Here is an 18,211-nt window from a genome sequence, read left to right on the forward strand (position 1 = left end):
TATGAGATACCAGATAGCTTCTTTTTCTCTTTCTGTGAAAACCCACGTGAGGATAATAGTGAGAAGGTGGCCATTGCAAACTAGGGAGAGAGCTCTCACCAGAACCCAAATCAGCTGGAACATTGCTCCTGGATTTCTAGCCTCCAGAACTGCGATAAAATAAATCTCTGTTATTTAAGCCACCCAGTCTATGGTATTTCAGTATGGCAGCCAGAGCTAACACAGGGTTGTTGATTGAGAAAACGGCCCCCACCCTCGGATCTCAAGCAGAGTTACAAGCTGGGCAGGTATCACTACTTCTGTGTGAAAAGTTAACTCATTTCCCACAGAGTCCAAAATAAAACTTTCCTTTGTCACCACCACTCAACAACTGTACCCTTTCTTCTGTTCCTGACAAAATCGTCCCAACTGTCAACAAAGCTTTAAGCCACAAGCAAAGCTTTTACCCTCTTGTCTATACCACCTCTGGCATCCCATCAAATGCCAAGTCTTAAGAGAGTCTACTGACCCAAGACCTTGTATCTCCTTTCTCCAGGCCTTATTACTCTGGCCTGTGCTCTTGAGATGGCCTTTTAATGGTTCTTCTAATCTCCAGTCTTCATCTCATTGACAGAAGAGGAAACAGAGGCTCAGAATTTAAACATGCTTAAGGTTGCACAATTGATAGTAAACAAAATTCAAACCTAGTTTAGTTTTGCCTCAAATCCTGCCTACTTTCCGCAGACCTGTTTAATGTTCCTCGTACAGCCAGAATTCATAATGTTCTGCCTTTAACTATAGCTATTCATAAGACTTTTATACCTATTATCAAACTGTAAGCTCTTCCTTATATCTCAGGCAATAGCTAAGCCAGAGCCTTGCACTAGGTAAGGTACCTCAAGAAAAGATACTGAATTGAAAATGGAAAGTAACCATCAAAATGGTGACGTGGGAAATAGTTTAGGAGAGAGATTCAGAGAAAGCTTGTAAGAGAAGGAAGAGTTGGTTCCTGAGTTGAGCTTGAGGTGATGATGGAGAATCTGGCTCAGCAGAGAAGTGGGTGGTCAGAGGTGGGCCTCAATATCATGAGTGAACCTGTGGAGGGAGGCTGGCTTGGAGGGCCCTGTGTTTCTGCAGTGGGTTAAGCTGTGCTCACCGAGCAAGTCACTTAACTTCTTTACATGTTGGTTTCCTAACGTGTAAAGTGGGAAAAAAAAAAGTACCGTTTGGAGTTCATGTGAAGAATAATGAAATAATGGACCTAAACCACTTAGCACACTGTCTGAACCTAATATGTGTTACCTGTTACTAATAAGTACTATTGAATATTAGTAGTAATATGGTCTGAAGTATGTCACATGTGCATAGATGTGTGAAGTATGTCACAGATAGATTCACTCAAATCTAGCTCCTTGAGTAAATAATTTACACTTACAGATAATGCCATTGCTGTGAATGGATTAAAAAACAAAATCATTGAGGGATGCCTGGGTGGCTCAGTCAGATGAGCGTCCGACTTCGGCTCAGGTCATGATCTCACGGTTCGTGGGTTCGAGCCCCGCATCGGGCTCTGTGCTGACACCTAGCTCAGAGCCTGGAGCCTGCTTCAGATTCTGTGTCTCCCTCTCTCTCTGACCCTCCCCGCTCATGCTGTCTCTCTCTCTCTCTTTCTCTCTCTCTCAGAAATAAATAAGACATTAAAAAAATAAAACAAACAAAATCATTGAAAAGCACTACTTAAATTCACAGAAACACTTTGGTTCCTATGATTTTTTAAATAAATGGACTCCAGCTGTCCCTTACAAGGTATTCTCATAGTTGAAAATCTTCAAAACCAAATTGTTCAGAGGCAGGAGCATGCTAAACGTATTCTGGGTAAAAGATTAACTTGGCCGAATCAGACTCTTAGCCTTTCAGAGTAGGCTGACCTAGTGAGAATCCCTATTCTACTTCCAGGCTGTGCTTTTAAGGAATTTAGCCGCATTCCTTATCTTTCAGTACTTTGGTTTCCTCATCCTTAAAATGTGGATAACAATACACAAGGGCTGGAAGACAGGTTAAACTGGGTACTGTACATAAAGCAAGAACTGGTAGATAATGATGATGGTGATGTTTGTGAAGCCTGATTGTGAAGGGCCTTGGATTTTCATCCTGTAAGGCTCTTGTTCTCAAAATGTGATCCCTGTAACAGCAATGCTAGCATCATCTGAAGCTTGTTAGAAATACATATTCTCAGACCCATCCCTGACCTGCTGAACTCTGGAGGTGGGGTCAGCAATCAGTGCTTTTACAATCCCTCCTGGTGATTCCGATGCACTTCGGTTTGGAACCTGCTGTGAGGTAATAGGGAGCCATTGAAAGTTTTTGTACAGTGTAATGATGTGATGAAAATGATCGTAGAGCGCAGACAATATATCCTAGTTTAAGAGGATCAAATCGCCTATGGACAAGCTTCCCAAGTTGCTGGCAGAAGCCGGTCTATTGATCCTTAACAATGTTTAGGCACCAACTGGGGTTAGCACTTAGGGCCCCAAGCACAGTGCTGACCTACTGAATGAGGTAAGGAAGGCAGCGCACGGCGATTAGAGAAGATGCTCTGGATACGGTTTCCACTGAAAGCCTTGGGACCGGGTGGCCAGGTGATGCTCAACGAATTCCGCCCCTACAAGCGTGTCACAAATGCACCCTGCAAGAAAGGAAAAGAAAACGGTGTAGAGAAACCGGAAAAGAGGGTCTTAGGGGGTATAGAATCTGGTGGTGGGGGAAGGGATTGGCTATGCGGGGGTGAGGAGAAAGGGAGGCCCCTAGTCGGCCGGGCTACACCCCCTTCGCGTCCCTTTAGAGCCCGGGCGCGGCCGGCGGGTGGGGCGGGACGCACCCCCTGCCGGAGACAAGGCTCCGTCCGCCTCTGAGCGTTTGGAGCCAGGGGCCAGGTCGATTCTGTTCCCTGTATTGTTAACGCGAGGTGGGGCGTCTCCTCACCCTCGGCACCTCACCGGGGACATCCCGGTCCGTCTCGTCCCTACTCTGGCCCTTTCTACGAGCGCCGCGCCGGCCGGCCACCGCGTCCCGGCCGCTGTCCGCGCCGCTCGCCGGCCGGCCATTGTTCGGGCCCCACCCCTGCTGAATATTCACGCCGCGCGGGCGGCTCGCCCCGCGCCCTCCCCAGCGGGGCTCGGGCTGGGAGTGCGTTTCCGCTCGTTTTTCCTGCCGGGGAAGGAGAGGGGGAGCTGTTTTCTCTCTCCTCAGAATATATTTTCGGTGTCCCGTTTCTCCTCCTCCCTCGCCGCCGCCGCCCCCCCTTCCCTCCCTCCCCGCCTCCCTCCCCGCCTCCGCCCCCGCCTCCCGGGTTATCTTTGTCTCGCTGCCTCGCGCTCACTCGCTCAACTCTCGGCGGTGCCGCGGCCCCACGCTCCGGGCCCGTCCTCGAGGCGCGCGGCGCGGGGCGCGGGCGCCGGGGCCTGAGGCGGCGGGCGACGCCCGGGGGCCTGACGGCCGCCCCGCGCCATGGTGTGAGCGCCGCCGCCGCCCCGCGCACGCTCCGTCCGCCCTCCGCGCGCGGCCCGGGCCGGCCGAGAGCCGCGACCAGCCCGCCGCCGCCGCCGCCGCCGCCCCCGGCCTCACGAGGCGGAGTCCGGGCTGCCTGCGACCGAGCGAGGAGGCGCCGTCGGCGGCCTGGCCTGTGACGGAAATAAATAGATATATTTATTGGTACTGTTTTGTTTGGTGGCAAAAAGGGAAAATGGCGAACGACTCCCCTGCAAAAAGTCTGGTGGACATCGACCTCTCCTCCCTGCGGGTGAGTGGCCGCGACGGGCCCCGCCGCGGGCGCGCCGGGAGCGGGGAGCTGGGGCCGCGCCCTAGCCCGCCGAGCGCTCGGGCGCCGCCGCGGGCAGAGCCGCGGGCGCGGCGGCCCCTTTGTCTGCCTGCGTCGGCATGTGCGGGGCGGCGGGGCGCGACCCTCCGCCGGCGCCCCCGCGCCGCCGCCGCCCCGGCGCGGCCCTCGGGCTCTGGGGGACCGCGTAGGGCCAAGCCCACCTGGTTTGCAAGCGCCCTTTCTCTCCGACGGCCCCGCTTTCTGTATTCATTGTTGTGCCGCTTTTAAATTCTAACCCCTCCCCTCCTCTCCTCTAGGATCCTGCTGGGATTTTTGAGCTGGTGGAAGTGGTTGGAAATGGCACCTACGGACAAGTCTATAAGGTCGGTGTGGGGCGCCGTCTTTGTTTCCCGTGGCACGTTGAAACTTCTTGTTGGGGGACGAGGAACAGGGTGATAAACATGCCTCTGACCGGAGGCCACGCCGCTTGGGCCGAAGTTGGGAAAGGGGTTTCGCCTTGCAGCCCCTCTGTTTTTAAACAAGAGTTTATTTTCAGGCTGGCCTTAAAAGACCTCCCTCATTTCCTGGCTTTGAGATAAGGAAATAAGCTACGCTCTTTGGCATGCACTTTTCTTCAGTAAAATGGGAAAACATTTTTTTTTTTTCCTTCCATACGGCAACGTTAATTCTTTGGTTTTCCCCAGTTCTGGCCCTCTGAGTTTGTGTGTGTTCATGAGAACTCGGTATCGGGAGGCCTGGCCTATGATTATCCCAAACCACTGCCTTGGCTTTCTTGAAAATTGTCATCGTGTTGCCTCGTTTTAATGTTTGCCGAGTGCTCAAGGTGGGGAGTTTGGGGTTACCTGGGACTTTTTAAGAACTCTATCACGCATTCTGCTGATAGATACAGACATATTTGGGGGAAGCAGGGAGGGGCGTGGGTTTGGGCACCAGGAGCAGGAAGAATTAACTGCGGGAGGATTATAAAATCTGAATTCCAGGAATAACCTGTTTGACAGGTGTGTAATTGAAACAGAGATGAGGGAGAGTGAGGAGTCCAGAGGATGCCCAGATTGCACACCCACCCCAGGCCTGTTTGTCTCTCTTTCTCTAACACCTGCCCCCCCCCCCCCCCCCCCCCCCCCCCCCCCCCCCCGGTAAATGAAACTAACAAATCTGGAGATTACGAGTCGGCTGTGAGTAGCTGACACCTGATGTGGCTAACAGTGCTGTTTTATTCAATGCCCATTCTGGAGCTTCTCAAAGAGCTGCAGGTAGTTGTGCTGAGGCACAGATCTTGAAAATTTGAAACAGAATGTTCAATTTCCTGGGTCCTGATTTATTTCTTCTTGTGAAACGGTTTCTACTCGGAATCCGTACTGGGGGTGTTTTCTAGCTGTTAGAGTGAGTACAAGGTTGGGATAAGAAAAAAAAATCTTATGAAGCAGGGCTTTGTGGTTCACCATGAGGAATTGTCATTGTCTCATTAAAAATGGAGGGAGGGGGTTGGAAGCTGACTGTAGACATTTTCTTAGGCCAAATTAAGTGTGGATCCTATTGTCTCTTTTATGCTTTATGAATAGAGTTGATCTGTTGCTTGAACGCCTCTCCCCAGCCCCAGCTTCCCCTGGCCTGGCTGTGTACTGGGCTCTGTACGGGCCTGTGGTCTGAACTTGAGTCTGTATTCTTAGGTGTTCTCAAGTGAATTAGCATGTGTTTTGTTGGTTAACTGTTGGGGATGGGGCCAGATTTTTGAATTTGAAAGGAAGCTCTGTTAACTCAGCCTGCTGGGCTCAACTGAATTTGGAAGCCTTTGGAAAACTTTGGAAAAGACTGTTGCAACTCACTGAGTGGCCTGGTAGCTGGCTCGAAGACGTTCTCCCTAGCCCCAGTGTTTGTTTAAGCCCCAGTTGGTTTTTTCTAACCCAGTTTTTCTGGCCAGATCTAAGTGGTGAGTGTACTCTTCCAAGTGAGTTAGCCAAAGCCTGTTTTTGACCTGGTTACACAGTAGTTGGGTTGTTTGTATCTTCCTCAGTCAGCATGGATGTGGAGGGCAGTGAAGTAAACTAGAAGCCAACAATCCGTTTTTAAACCAGAAGAAGAAAGAAAGAATGAGACCTGAATGTGAATTAAATGGCTTTCAGAGGTCGGAGTTCCTTGTGCTAACAGTTTGGGCAGGTTCTTGGTTAAGTTTTTTCCCCCTCTTCATTTCCTTTGGTTCTATCCTCTCCTTCCCCCAAGCTTTTGAAATAGATTTGCTGAGCGGTGCAGTTGGGAAGCATTTGGGATACTGGCAGTGACACAGCTCTCTGACTACAAAGTCTGTTCAGTTGAGAAGAAATTCTCAAATTATGCAAACCTAACAAATTAAGAAATCTGTGCAAAAGTGGCACACACACGCACAAAACGGTGCTTGAGATTTTACTCACCAGTAGTTCTATTTTATTCTGGACAATTTTAAAACATACACAAGGAGAGAGAGTAGATCACCCAATTCAACAGTTACTAGCACTTGACTAATCTGGTTTCATCTGTAGTCCTTCTCCCTCCATTAGTATTTTAGGGAAAACTCTATAGTTACCATTTCACTAAATGCTTCAGTATGTATCATTTTGTTTTTCAGGTAACCAGATAGTAATTCAGATAATGCTATTCTCACACCTAAAAATTAATTCCTTAGTGTCAAATCAGTGTTAAGGTTTTTCCTGATTTTTCTTACATGTTTCCTTACTATCACAGTACTTATGAACTGATCCTGGGAAGTTCAGTCTTGGTAGATGGTAGAAATAGGAGAGGCAATTAATTAATATCTCCATTTTCTTTTCCCCTTCAATGTCTGATTTCTAGAACTGTTTACACTATGCAGAGGAGTTTATTTAGAATTTGTTGGTGTGATTTGCATATAATGGTTTTGGGATTAGATTATTGATGCTCTAGCATTTGTTTGTTGTTGCTGAACATCCACTAGTGTGAACAGCATTTGAATTGGGAAAATATTTGTGATAACTTGTTGTTTCTAAAGAATCCTTTTATCCCCCCCTTTACATAACTTCAGGTAAAAATACCTTTAAACTGAACCTTGTAGCTCTGATTTATTTCATTGCTATATTTTCTGTATTTTTTTTTTTCTGTGAACTTTTTATTTTTTTAGTGACTGTGGTGGCTTATTTTGAGAAAACTGTACTTATGTGAGGTGAATGAATAAAAAGGGGAGTTTTCAGGGTTTTGATGTTTTATGAAAGTGCCTTTTCTGAGGTAGTTTGGTACCCCCAAATTTGGTGACAAAATTGGTAAATAGTTTGAGTATAGTTGAAGAGTATACAACTATCTTAAAAGATTTGAAACACAAAATACATTCTTTTTTTTTTTTAAATATTTTTATTATTTATTTCTAGGAGAGAGAGAGAGACAGCATGAGCAGGGGAGGGTTAGAGAGAGAGGGAGACACAGACTCTGAAATAGGCTCCAGGCTCTGAGCTGGCAGTCAGCACAGAGCCCGACATGGGGCTCAAACCCACAAACCGCGAGATCATGACCTAAGCGAAAGTCGGACACTTAGCCGACTAAGCCACCCAGGTGCCCCAAAACACAGAATACATTCTATTTAGAGAAATTTATTTTTTGCATTAGGTTTCTGAAGGATCACCAGGAAGCCTTTTCGTAAATTAAAACCCAAGAAGAACATTGTGAATTTCAGTTTACAGGGTTTCATTCAGAATACCATCTATTTATAAAAGAAGTGTTTATAAGATGATCTTGTGCATGTTGAGTAAATCTAGTGAATTTTAATTATTTTCATCAAAGGGGGATAGTGACTGTGTGAAAAATCAAAACCAGAAAAAGTAAGTTTTGTTTTTGTGCTATATTGGGTTTTATTATTTTATATTTTATTTGACCATTTTTGGTTTTTCCTTGGGCTTACTGTTCCCGTTGACTGGTAGACCAAATGTCTTGACTAAGAGAAGGAAAATCATGCTTTTGGAAAGGTGCTATAGGTAATGAGAGGGGAGGTTAGGGAGTTTAGAATCCAGCAGGTGCAATGTCTGGTCAGGGCTTGCTCACAGAAAGAATGGCAGCCTTTCTGGAGATTTGAGCATCTTGACCTTGTCTCAGCCTGTCCTTGGAGGCAAGGTAGGCTGTAGACCTTGGAAGCTGAGGGAGAGTACTCTGGGCCCAAAGATGGTAAGCAGAAGCAACACTGAGAGTTTGCCACCTGTTAGGGCATGGTGCTAATGCTCTCCCCCTCATTTACTGAAGAAAAGGGGATGGGGTGTGTGTGACAGAAGAGCTGAGAGTGTATTTGAGGTTTAAGGTGTAGTGGGCATTTTAGGGGAGAGATTATTTGCATGCCAGTTAGGGAGCGATGGGATGTCCTTCTTTGAGCATTGAGGGATCATTGAAAGTTTGGTTGGGATTGGGGAGCCCATGGGAGTAAGTAGGAAACCTGATCAGATGATGTTTGGGAAAGGAGCAGGTAAAATGGTTGTCCAGAAGAGGGGAGGGAAAGGCCGAGACAGGGTAGTAGCAGTGGCGGTGGAGAGGAAGAGTTTGGGGCTGGATTCTTGGGCATTCTTCCTCTCTGAGGTCAACCTGCTAAATTCAGTCATTCTCTGCAGGCTTTGGTTGTGTCCCTTTAAATGGTGACACTATTTGCCCACTGGATTAGGAGGAGCCTTGGGATCTGTGAAAGTGCTAAAATTATTTTCAATTGCTCAGCAGTAAAGTGCTGTATAAATCATGTGGCTTTTAAAAATCATTGGCTTAACATTTTGGAGCAAACAAAATTTTGTAAGAGAGTTCTCTAAATGCTACTATCCCTTAAGTGTAGCATCTCTTGTTCTTAACTGGAGGTATAGACTCCACTGGGGCAAAATGAATTTTGAGGAACCAAATGTTTTCATTGTAAGAAGGTTTGAACTGCCACTGAGTGGCATGTACAGACTTGTTCTGAGACTTAGAGCTCCTTCATGCTGGAAGAATTCTGGACTTGGGTAAGGTGGGAGGAAGCCAACTCTGTTGAACATGTATTGGTGTGTAGCTTTCCTAAAAAATATCAACCCCAGATTTCCAAAAACGTTTTCAATTAAACATAATCATAAAAATCAAAGATTTACAGAGAATCTAACCACCACATAAAATCCTCATGGTAGTTTTAAAATTTCTTACTGCTTGAAATAAATAAATGTTCATTTGTATAGCTGCAAGCTTGTATTTTTGCCTTTTTCTCTTAGCTGATTTTGGATATGTATACATTTCTATGTATGGAGATAATCCAAAAATATTATCTGGGGGTGCTTTTGGTGCAGTGTGTATGTAGATTATGGACTGATACTAGGTGGGCCAAGACTTTGAAGGCATACATCGTACTTTTGAAATAATACATCTCTGAACAGGTGTGTTAAGCCAAGGAATAATCATCTAAGGAGTTTCAATCCCAGGAGAGTAAAAATATAAACTAGAGATGGATGCTTTGACACACGAATTTTATACATAATCTTTTATTTTTTTTCTTGCTTGATTAGTAAATATTTGGTCATCTGATTGTTAACAGCTGGTTAGGCCAAGAGATTGCCTACTCTTAGGACATCAGATATTTTCCATTTCTTGAGTTGTATTAAGTTTATGATGCCTGTGCTTCCTGTCATTAGTATCAGTGCTTTCATTTTTCTGTATTCCATTCATTTTTTAAAAATTGTTAGACAGCAATAGAATATTTAAATAACTGTACAAGTGTACTGCTTTCAGACCCAGTTTGTCCAGACACTGAATCAGAACTGTTGACGGGAGGGCAGCACTAATGTGTATAATATGTAATAACCTGGAAGGCTCAGTCCCCATCTTACATATGGGTCTGTCATAAACACTGTACAAACATGTAGACCCCATGACAGTTGACTGTATTTGAGTCAAGAGCTTATTCCAAGTAAGTTCTCAAAATCAAACAGTACTTATTTACAGTTTGTGATAATTTTAAGAGTTGAAACAATTGTTGGTTACCATATTATCTTTTAAAATCAGTGCTTTAAAAACTTTCACAGATATTGATCCACATATTGTTTCGCTGACTGCTTGTATGTAGATTGCTTTTGACTATTTACTACAAACACACTTTTCATGAATTCGGGTTAGTCTTTTATAACACTAGTCTGCATTACCAGTGTTAAAATATTAAAATATATTTAATATTTAATTTGGGATCAGTTATTTTATGATCAGGGGTAGAGATTTCCAAGTACTTATTTAGCTTTTGGAAGATTTGGTTGGTAATTTGCTCTTGTAACACGATAGCAGCACAGTTGTATCAGAATAAGTATTTTGGACACATGGAGGGATGGCCGGGTGATGGTCTTCCAGTGACCAGTGTGGCAGCCATATGTTCTCAAGTTTAATAGTGTTATATGATTGCTCAGTGGATAGAACATGATCTTCTGTTAGGCTGGTCAGTGATAAAGTTCGCTGGCATTATTCAGAAGAGAAGTGATACGATGGGAGGCAGTTTTTTTCCTACAAGAATTTCAAAAGAAAGGACAGAATAATTTTTAGGACTTTATGAGTGTTTAAAATTGGAATCTTAGAAATCCTGACATCTGTGTAGCATTATGAGGAACTTAAGAACAAAATTGGGGAGATAAGATGCAAAACATTGAACCATACAGGGCTGATTTCTTGCCACTTCCAGTTCTTGCTGTGCTCTTATCCCAGCTGGCCCTGGGCACTGTTGTGCATGTTGGGTATACATATAGTGGTGAAGGAAGCAGGCAGTTTGTTTATCCTCACGGAATTCAGGAAGGACAGGGAATGGACACAGAATGCCAAGTATGTAACGTCTACTGTAAATCCTGTACTGTGTTTGTCTCCCTAGGTCCTCTGTCCAGCATACTGGCATTCAGACACAGCACATGCACTGGCGCATGGGACTGGCTCAGACTTGGCGTGCACTTTTTCAGCCTCAGAAAGGCTTCTTTGTACTGTAACATACAGTACAAACAAATGACTAGGAAAGTGGAATGAAAAAGTAGATATACAAAATACCAGCCTCAGCGTTTTTATGTCAAAAGACATAATATCAAATTGCTATAAAGGTTTTTACAGTTCTTCTGTTTTCGAAATTATCAAGCTTTGTACCCTAGTCAACAGACCACACTTTGAGGAGCACTGAACTGGCAGGATTGATTCTGCATTAGCAGGAGGTGGCGGGGGGCAGGGGGCTCTTCATGAACTCTTGGGTTGATTTGTTGCATCAGCAAGTTGGAGAATTGGGGCCATTGTCCAAGCCTAGCAGGTGTTCTCCCCCCCTTGAGAAGTAGGGAGCCCAGGGCACATGCTGGCCACAGCTTTGTGCATAATATGCTGTTGAGCCCTGGGGCATCATCCTAACTATCTCAGATAGGACCCAATGCTGACAAATTATCCCATTACATTAAAATAACTGAAAAAAAAACCCCACCCTTGTACATTATGACTTAAAAACTTTATTTTCATTTTATGATAAGTAGGGCCTTAAAAAATCTATCAAAGTTATGAATGTACATGGATGCGACCAAGTAATACTAAAGTTCTCATATCAGATCATGGAGATCTGTTCCCAAGAGGCATCTATTTTCAGCCTTTAGTTGCTACTGCTGAAGTTTACTGCTGTATTTCTGAATGATATGCTCATGTGGCTATTTCTTGATTTTTCCGTCTTATGCATTTATTGGCTTCTTGTAATAGTAGTTACGGTTGTTGAACTACAGTTTTGAACTTCTGTAGTAGTTGTAGATTAGCTCTTAAAACTCATCCCTTAGATGAGTATATCATAATTTTGGGTTAAGATGATAATTGTTTATATTATCATGACTATGTAAATAACATTTATCTCTGAGCCACACAGTCTAATAGGATTACATGTCCTTTTTTAACATCTCTTCCCCCTTGAATTGGCATATGTTTTCATTTGCTTAGTTTTCTATGTACCTATGATTACTTTCCCCTGCAAATGCCCTAAAAGATCAAATGCGCAGCGGAGTTACACCTATATCAACAATTTTTCCAAATGCTTAAATACATCAGATAATTTATTGTTTCAGATAACCTTTTGATTTCACTTTTTTTTCCCCTGGGGAGGTACCTCAGAGCTGGCCAGGTATGGTTGCCCCTTAGACCTGGTACATAACTGTTCTCTTGGATCATTTCTGTTTCCTGGATACAGTAGTCCTCTTTTTGGGTTTGCTATCTTATTTTCCTGAAGCACATCCTCCAGTAGCTTTATAAGAAAGTGTGCATGACATGTAAAGGTTTTAAGTCCTGGCTTGGATGGCTGAAAATGTCTTTATTTTTCTTTAACATTAGATTAAAAAATTTTTTTTAATGTTTATTTTTGAGAGAGAGAAAGAGAGAGAGAGAGCGCGAGCACGCACAGAGCATGTCCATGGTAGCCAGGGAGAGGCACAGAGAGAGGAAGACAGAAGCTGAAGCAGGCTCCAACGTGTTAGTGCAAAACCCAACATGGGGCTTGAACTCACAAACTGTGAGATCATGACCTGAGCCCAAGTGGTACACTCAACCGGACCCAGCCACCAAGACACCCCTTTTACATTGGATTTTTATGTTTTCAGGTAGAAAATATTCTGGGTTGAATACTCATTTTTCCCTTGGAAATTTGAAGACATTTCTTTTTTGTTTGAGTGAGACCTGTTTAAAATTTCTTCTGAGAAGCTTTGGGGGTACTCTGTTTATTTCCTGGTGTTCTTAGATTTTATGAGCATCTTTCATTGTCATTCACTGATCTACATAGTTAGTTCTTTTTATCTGGAAACATCCCCCTCCCCCGGAAATACTGTTGTTTTCACCTCCAACTTCTCTGCTTTCTTTTTCTGGAAGTCCCACCCCCCCGCCTTGGTGTTTAAGTACCAAAGCAGTGCCAGGCACAGCCCAGGAGCAACATTGCTTGCTTCTTGCTTGCTTGCTTGCTTTCTCTGTCTCTGTCTCTCCCTCCCCCTTTCCCTCCCTCCCTCTCCCCCCTCCCTCCCTCTTTCTCTCTCTCTCTCTCTCTTTCTATTTATTTTGAGAGAGGAAGAGAAAAATGTGTGCACACTTGTGAGGAAGAGGCGCAGAGAGAGGGAGACAGAACCCCAAGCAGGTTCTGCTCTGTCAGTGTGGAGCCCGATGCAGGACTCTGAACCACAGACCGTGAGATCATGACCTGAGCTGAAATCAAGCCATCCAGGTGCTCCTCTTTCTGGAAGTTTTATTAGTCACCTCTTCAATTTATTTTTTCTTTCTTTTTTTTTTTTTTTTTTTAGTATTTTGCTCTATTATTATGCGTTTGACTTTACATTTCAGTGTTTATTGAATTTTTAGCTTTATTGCATTTTTAATCTATATGAGTAGCTCTCTTTAATCTTTTTTGTTTGTATTTAACTTCATCTGTTCTCTTGATCTATGTCCTCTATCTGAGGATATCAAGTATAGGATTTTTTGTAAGGTTGGTTTTGTTTTCTTGTGTGTCTACATTTCTTTCCCTTTTTTTTTTTTTATATTTATTTTGTTTCTGTGTTTAATGCTAAAGTTTTCCTTAAATGCCCAGAGTTGTCATAACTCTGCTCATGTTTGAGAGTGAGACACTAGAAGTGAAATTGGAGGGTTAGTGTGTATGGGCAGGAGGAGGCTGTTTGGTGATATTTCAGTAAAGGGAGGATCAGTATGTTCCCCTGCCTGGGGAACCCCACTTCTTAATACCTATAGATCTTTTCTTTGGGGTCCCTTTTCCTCTAAGAACACTCAGAGAAGAGGTCTTTCTTGCCTAGGGGCTGTCCATCTGTTTATTGGAGTTTCTGGGGTTCAGAGTGGAGGAATGACACTGGAACTCTGCAGTTTAATATCTTAACTTTTCAACCCTGTGTCGCAGCACTTTGTCTCTTGTCCTCTCAGTCTGGAGTCTTTCTCCTTCAGTTTCTTCAGAGGTAAGTCTTTGATTTCTTAAGAGAATGGTGTGATGTGAAATAGCCACCAGACTGTGAGATAGAGGAAGAGGTTCTGGGGCAGTCAGTCACTAAACACCAGTGCTCTTGCTTTTAGCCATATACTTTATGGTGTCAGTTGCTTCCAAATAATGATCTTCTTAGGGTTCTGTGGGGCTTATTACCTGACTTGGTGTCCTCAGCAGGTACTTAAGTTGTAATGTTTTCTTCTTTACTAAGTGAATTGCTTCCCCATCCGTTTTTTAGCTGTCAAAACCTGATAGAAATGATTTCTGCTGTCATCCCTTCCCCTTTATCTCTTTATTCTTCTGTTTACCTTATGATCATTTTTATGGAATTAACATGCATGACTTGGGTGGTCAGTCCGTCAGACTAGAAGGTAAATAGAAGTTGTATCTTTGATTTTTAAACTTATCTTTGACTTTAAACTTATGGTTTTACTCAGGTGTTTGCTTCTCTTTGTCCAGAACAGTAACAAAAACAGAATAGCAACAACAATACTGAAAACATTGCCTGAGTGCATGACCTCTGGGCTGATACTGAATTTGGGAGATGCAAACCCCAGGAGATGGAAGAAAGCAAGGCAAGGTGCAGAGCAGTGTGATGCTGCTGCTCTGAATAATCCTTGAAGAAGAGATGAGATATTTTTTTTTCTTTTTTTTTTTTTATATGTTTTATTTATTTCTAGGAGAGAGAGAGAGAGACAGCGTGAGCAGGGGAGGGTCAGAGAGAGAGGGAGTCACGGACTGAAACAGGCTCTAGGTTCTGAGCTGGCAGCCAGCACAGAGCCTGACGCGGGGCTCGAACCCACGAACCGCGAGATCATGACCTAAGCGAAAGTCGGACGCTTAACCGACTAAGCCACCCGGGCGCCCCATTTTTTCTTGAAGAGAACTTTGTTGAGCAGGTTTGTTTGGGTTTTTCTGACATCTTTCTTGAGGTATATTTTATGTGTCGTGAAATGTACCCATTTTAAGTTTACATTTCAATGATTTTTTAAAAAATTTTTTATTATTTTAAATCTTTATTTATTTGAGAGAAATTGTGTGCATGTGTGACCTGGGAAGGGTCAGAGAGAGAGGGAGACAAAGGATCCAAAGTGGGCACTGAGTTAATAGCAGAGAGCCCAATATGGGGCTCAAACTCTCAATCCATGAGATCATGACCTGAGCTGAAGTTGGACTCTTAACTGACTGAGCCACCCAAGTTCCCCTACATTTCAATGATTTTTAATAAATCTGCTGAGTGGTGCAGCCATTATCACAGGTAGTATTAGGATACTTTCATTCCCTAGCAGGATTCCTTATACGTATTTACAGTTAATCTCTATTTCACTCCAGAGCCCCAGACAACTGCTAGTCTATATTTTCTGTCTCTATAAATTTGCCTTTTTTGAGCATTTCTTATACTAAATGGAATCATACAGTGTGTAGTCTCTTGCATCTGTTTTCTTATACTTTGCATAATGTTTTTGAGGTTCATCCACACTGCTAAGTATGGTAGTTTGTTCCTTTTTATTGCTGAATAGTTTTCTAGCATATGGATAATGCTGTTTTGTCAATGTATTCACCAGTTGATGGAACTTGCTGTGGTTTCTAGTTTCCTCATTCAACAGGTGTTTTGGCCTGGCACCCTGGGCTTTTTCAGAAGAGCTGTGCAATTGGACTGTACCTTGGAGCTTATGTAGAATGGAGTAGGGATTTATCTGTCTGGGTCTTGCCATTTGTCAGCTGTATAACCAAACAGGCCCCAGTTCTGATGACCCTGTGTGCCAGTCTGCTTCCCTGAAGCCTGTACCTTCCCCACTCTCACTATTAGTCATCCTTGGGTTTAAGTCATTTCATTAAACATGAGTACAGTTTCTTATCTCTGTAAAGACAAACTGTTCACTATCGGTGAGGTCATTGGTAATAAGAACCAGGCTAAACCAGTTTTTCCTTCTCACTGTTTTTTGGGGGGATTCCAGTGTGCAGTAGCCAGCCCATTTGCCATGTGATGGTAAAGACAGGAGTGTTCTTTCATCCTGGGCAGAAGCTATTGACTCACCAGGATTAAAACAAAACAAAACAGAATCTATTATCTTTGGCCAAAGTCTGTATACCAAGTTAAATATAAATGATTTGTTATGTCATGTGGGGGAATATAATTAATCATTTGATTTGCTTCAAGTATACCTTTTAGAGTACTTTTCTTAACCTTTTATTCTAAAGTACTTTCATGATATATTTTTTTAAGGAACTTACTGCATTAAAATAAAATCTAATTAAATTTTATAATGTGTATTTTTTGGAAATTGTTGTGCTTAGAGCATTCATTCTTATCTGCTGATAGTAACTGAATACTGTTGACTGTCAGACCCTTCCCCCATTAGTTTTTCTGAGACCCTCTGTATGTAATTGTTGTGTAACTTTAGGACTATTCTGGTTTGAGATCTCTGGTCAAAGACTGAATATTATCTGAGTCAGGGCTACACATCCAAGGGACATACAATTTATTAGGGATCCCAGGTTAGGCACTCAGTATTGCCTGAAGTTGAGGATGTGTATTCAAGTGACATATAATTCATTGGATGTAGTCATGCACCTGCTAGGGCATGCCTTAATTCCAGGGCCTTTCCTCTTTGAACTCACATAATAGAGCATTTCTGTTTTCTCTATGTGCATATGGTCTTTTATCCATTCTTGTTGCTTCTTTTCTTAATTCCCAAACAAAACTTGTCGGTGTTCAACTTTTTTTTACTCTTCAGTGTTTGGAGGGCTCAGCATCTGTTCTGTGTTTCATTGCCTGTAGATAATTTTTAGCTTGCTCTGGTAGGCATGATTCTTTTCAGTCATTTATTACTGAGGTATGTAACATGTATATGGTATGTGCCAGACACCATGTGAGGCTCACATGTCACTGGTGACAATGAACAAGGAGAGAAGTCAGTCAGCTTGTGTTCTTGTGGGGCACATAGCAAGCAATTTTAAGAGGATGATATTACAGATGGGGAAGAGCAGTGCTTATGGGAGTGTATAGCTAAGCTGGATCTGATAAAGTAAATACAGTGATATATACAATGAAACTTTATGATTTAAATTCAGATTCTCTGGGTGAGGCAGAGATGGGTGAGGAGCAAAGAACAGTGGGCTTGTTTTGCCATGGAGCTGATGACTCATCATCCTGATTAATAAAACTTTGAATAAAGATAGGAAGGGGTGTGTTCCATTGATTATGGTAATTGATCCCCCTTTTAGTTTGCCTTGAGCTACCTGTCTCTTGAGAAGCCTTGTATCCTACATCTGTTCCTGCTTTGGTGTTCATTATTGTTTTGCATCTTTCATATCATTTTGGAGTTCTCAGCTTATCCATTTAGCACCCTCAGCATCCCCTTAAGGTAGGATGAGGAAGGAACTCCCATCAGACCTCTCAGAATGTTCTGTGAGCAAAATAATATCAGGAATATTTGGTGAACGGATGGCCCATAGTGGGTCACATGGTGCCCTCCACTACATACACAGGAGAGACTACTTTATTCTGCTGCTAGTCCTCTTAATCTTAGGGCTGGAAGTAACTTGTAAAATAGGAACAGTGGTGTGCAGCTTTGTGCTATTCAAATAGTTTTTAGTAAGTTTCTGGAGTTAAGGTTATGCAAGGAAATCATTTAAAAGATGAAGTTTTGCATTTCTTTTCAGGTCCTATGTATTTACTTTTTGATAATATAGACAAAAGATAATTTTCTTTTCCTGAGCCTAATGGGTAAAATGGTTTTGTGGGCTTGTTTGAAAATAATTTAATGTCAAGTGAATATTTCTAACCTTTCTGTAATCATACTGGAGAAAAGGCCTTTTTAATTACTGTTGCTAACCATCAAGGTGTGAAATTCTTTTTATTTTATTTAAGCAAGGCCTCTGTCATTCATCAACCCCAAGATTGAATTAGACATTTTATTAGTTTGCTATTCAGTTAGCTGAAAATATATTTCCTGTTTAAAATGCTAAATTGTACATGTAATTTATTTTTTTTCTTGACCTTTATTCTGTTTCATTTTTTTCTGTCTCTCAGTACTGAGTACTCGGTCTTATTGGTAGATTGTCTTTTTTCCCTTTTTGCTGCTTTCTTTTGTATTAATTGAGTGTTTTTATGATTCCATTTCCTGGTTTATTAGCTATAACTTCTACTTGTATTGTTTTATAGGTTGCTTTAGGGTTTATAGTACACATTTTAACCTATCACACTTTACTTTCAAATGATACATACTTCATGTGTAATAATAAAAACATTACAGTAATATCACTTTCATTTCCCCTCCCTGGCCTCACGGTATTTTTATTACACATTTTACTTTTACGTATGTTATAAATCTTAAATTTACATATGTTATAAATCTTAAAATATGTTATTTTTGTTTAAACAGCTATCTTTTAAAAAGATATAAATAGTAAGAAAAGACAGACCTTATACATGTACCCAT

The 18,211-nt window shown here is 42.5% G+C and overlaps 1 protein-coding gene and 1 long non-coding RNA gene across 51 annotated transcripts in view; one reads left to right on the forward strand and one right to left on the reverse strand.

The window, feature by feature from the left end:
• LOC120245892 overlaps positions 1 to 3,058 on the reverse strand; it is a 95,076-nt gene extending 92,018 nt beyond the window's left edge. Inside the window, exons 1-2 of the long non-coding RNA XR_005531926.1 lie at positions 2,962 to 3,058; positions 2,527 to 2,665 (exon numbers count right to left, since the gene is read on the reverse strand). This is a non-coding gene — a long non-coding RNA (uncharacterized LOC120245892). The remainder of the gene's footprint in view (positions 1 to 2,526; positions 2,666 to 2,961) is intronic.
• Positions 3,059 to 3,373: 315 nt separating this feature from the next.
• MAP4K4 (mitogen-activated protein kinase kinase kinase kinase 4) overlaps positions 3,374 to 18,211 on the forward strand; it is a 188,711-nt gene continuing 173,873 nt past the window's right edge. For 24 of the 50 annotated variants that reach the window (XM_039253057.1, XM_039253069.1, XM_039253058.1 and 21 more), the window contains exons 1-2: positions 3,375 to 3,778; positions 4,114 to 4,179. In XM_039253057.1, coding sequence (XP_039108988.1) covers positions 3,722 to 3,778; positions 4,114 to 4,179 — 123 coding nt within the window. In that variant the 5' untranslated portion in view covers positions 3,375 to 3,721. Of the gene's footprint in view, positions 3,779 to 4,113; positions 4,180 to 18,211 lie in introns of all 50 variants that reach the window. The other 26 variants (XM_039253053.1, XM_039253066.1, XM_039253056.1 and 23 more) reach the window with 8 other exon arrangements.

This window comes from Hyaena hyaena, unplaced genomic scaffold (assembly GCF_003009895.1).
Source record: "Hyaena hyaena isolate Hyena2069 unplaced genomic scaffold, ASM300989v1 scaffold_438, whole genome shotgun sequence".
Classification (NCBI taxonomy): Eukaryota; Metazoa; Chordata; class Mammalia; order Carnivora; family Hyaenidae; genus Hyaena; species Hyaena hyaena.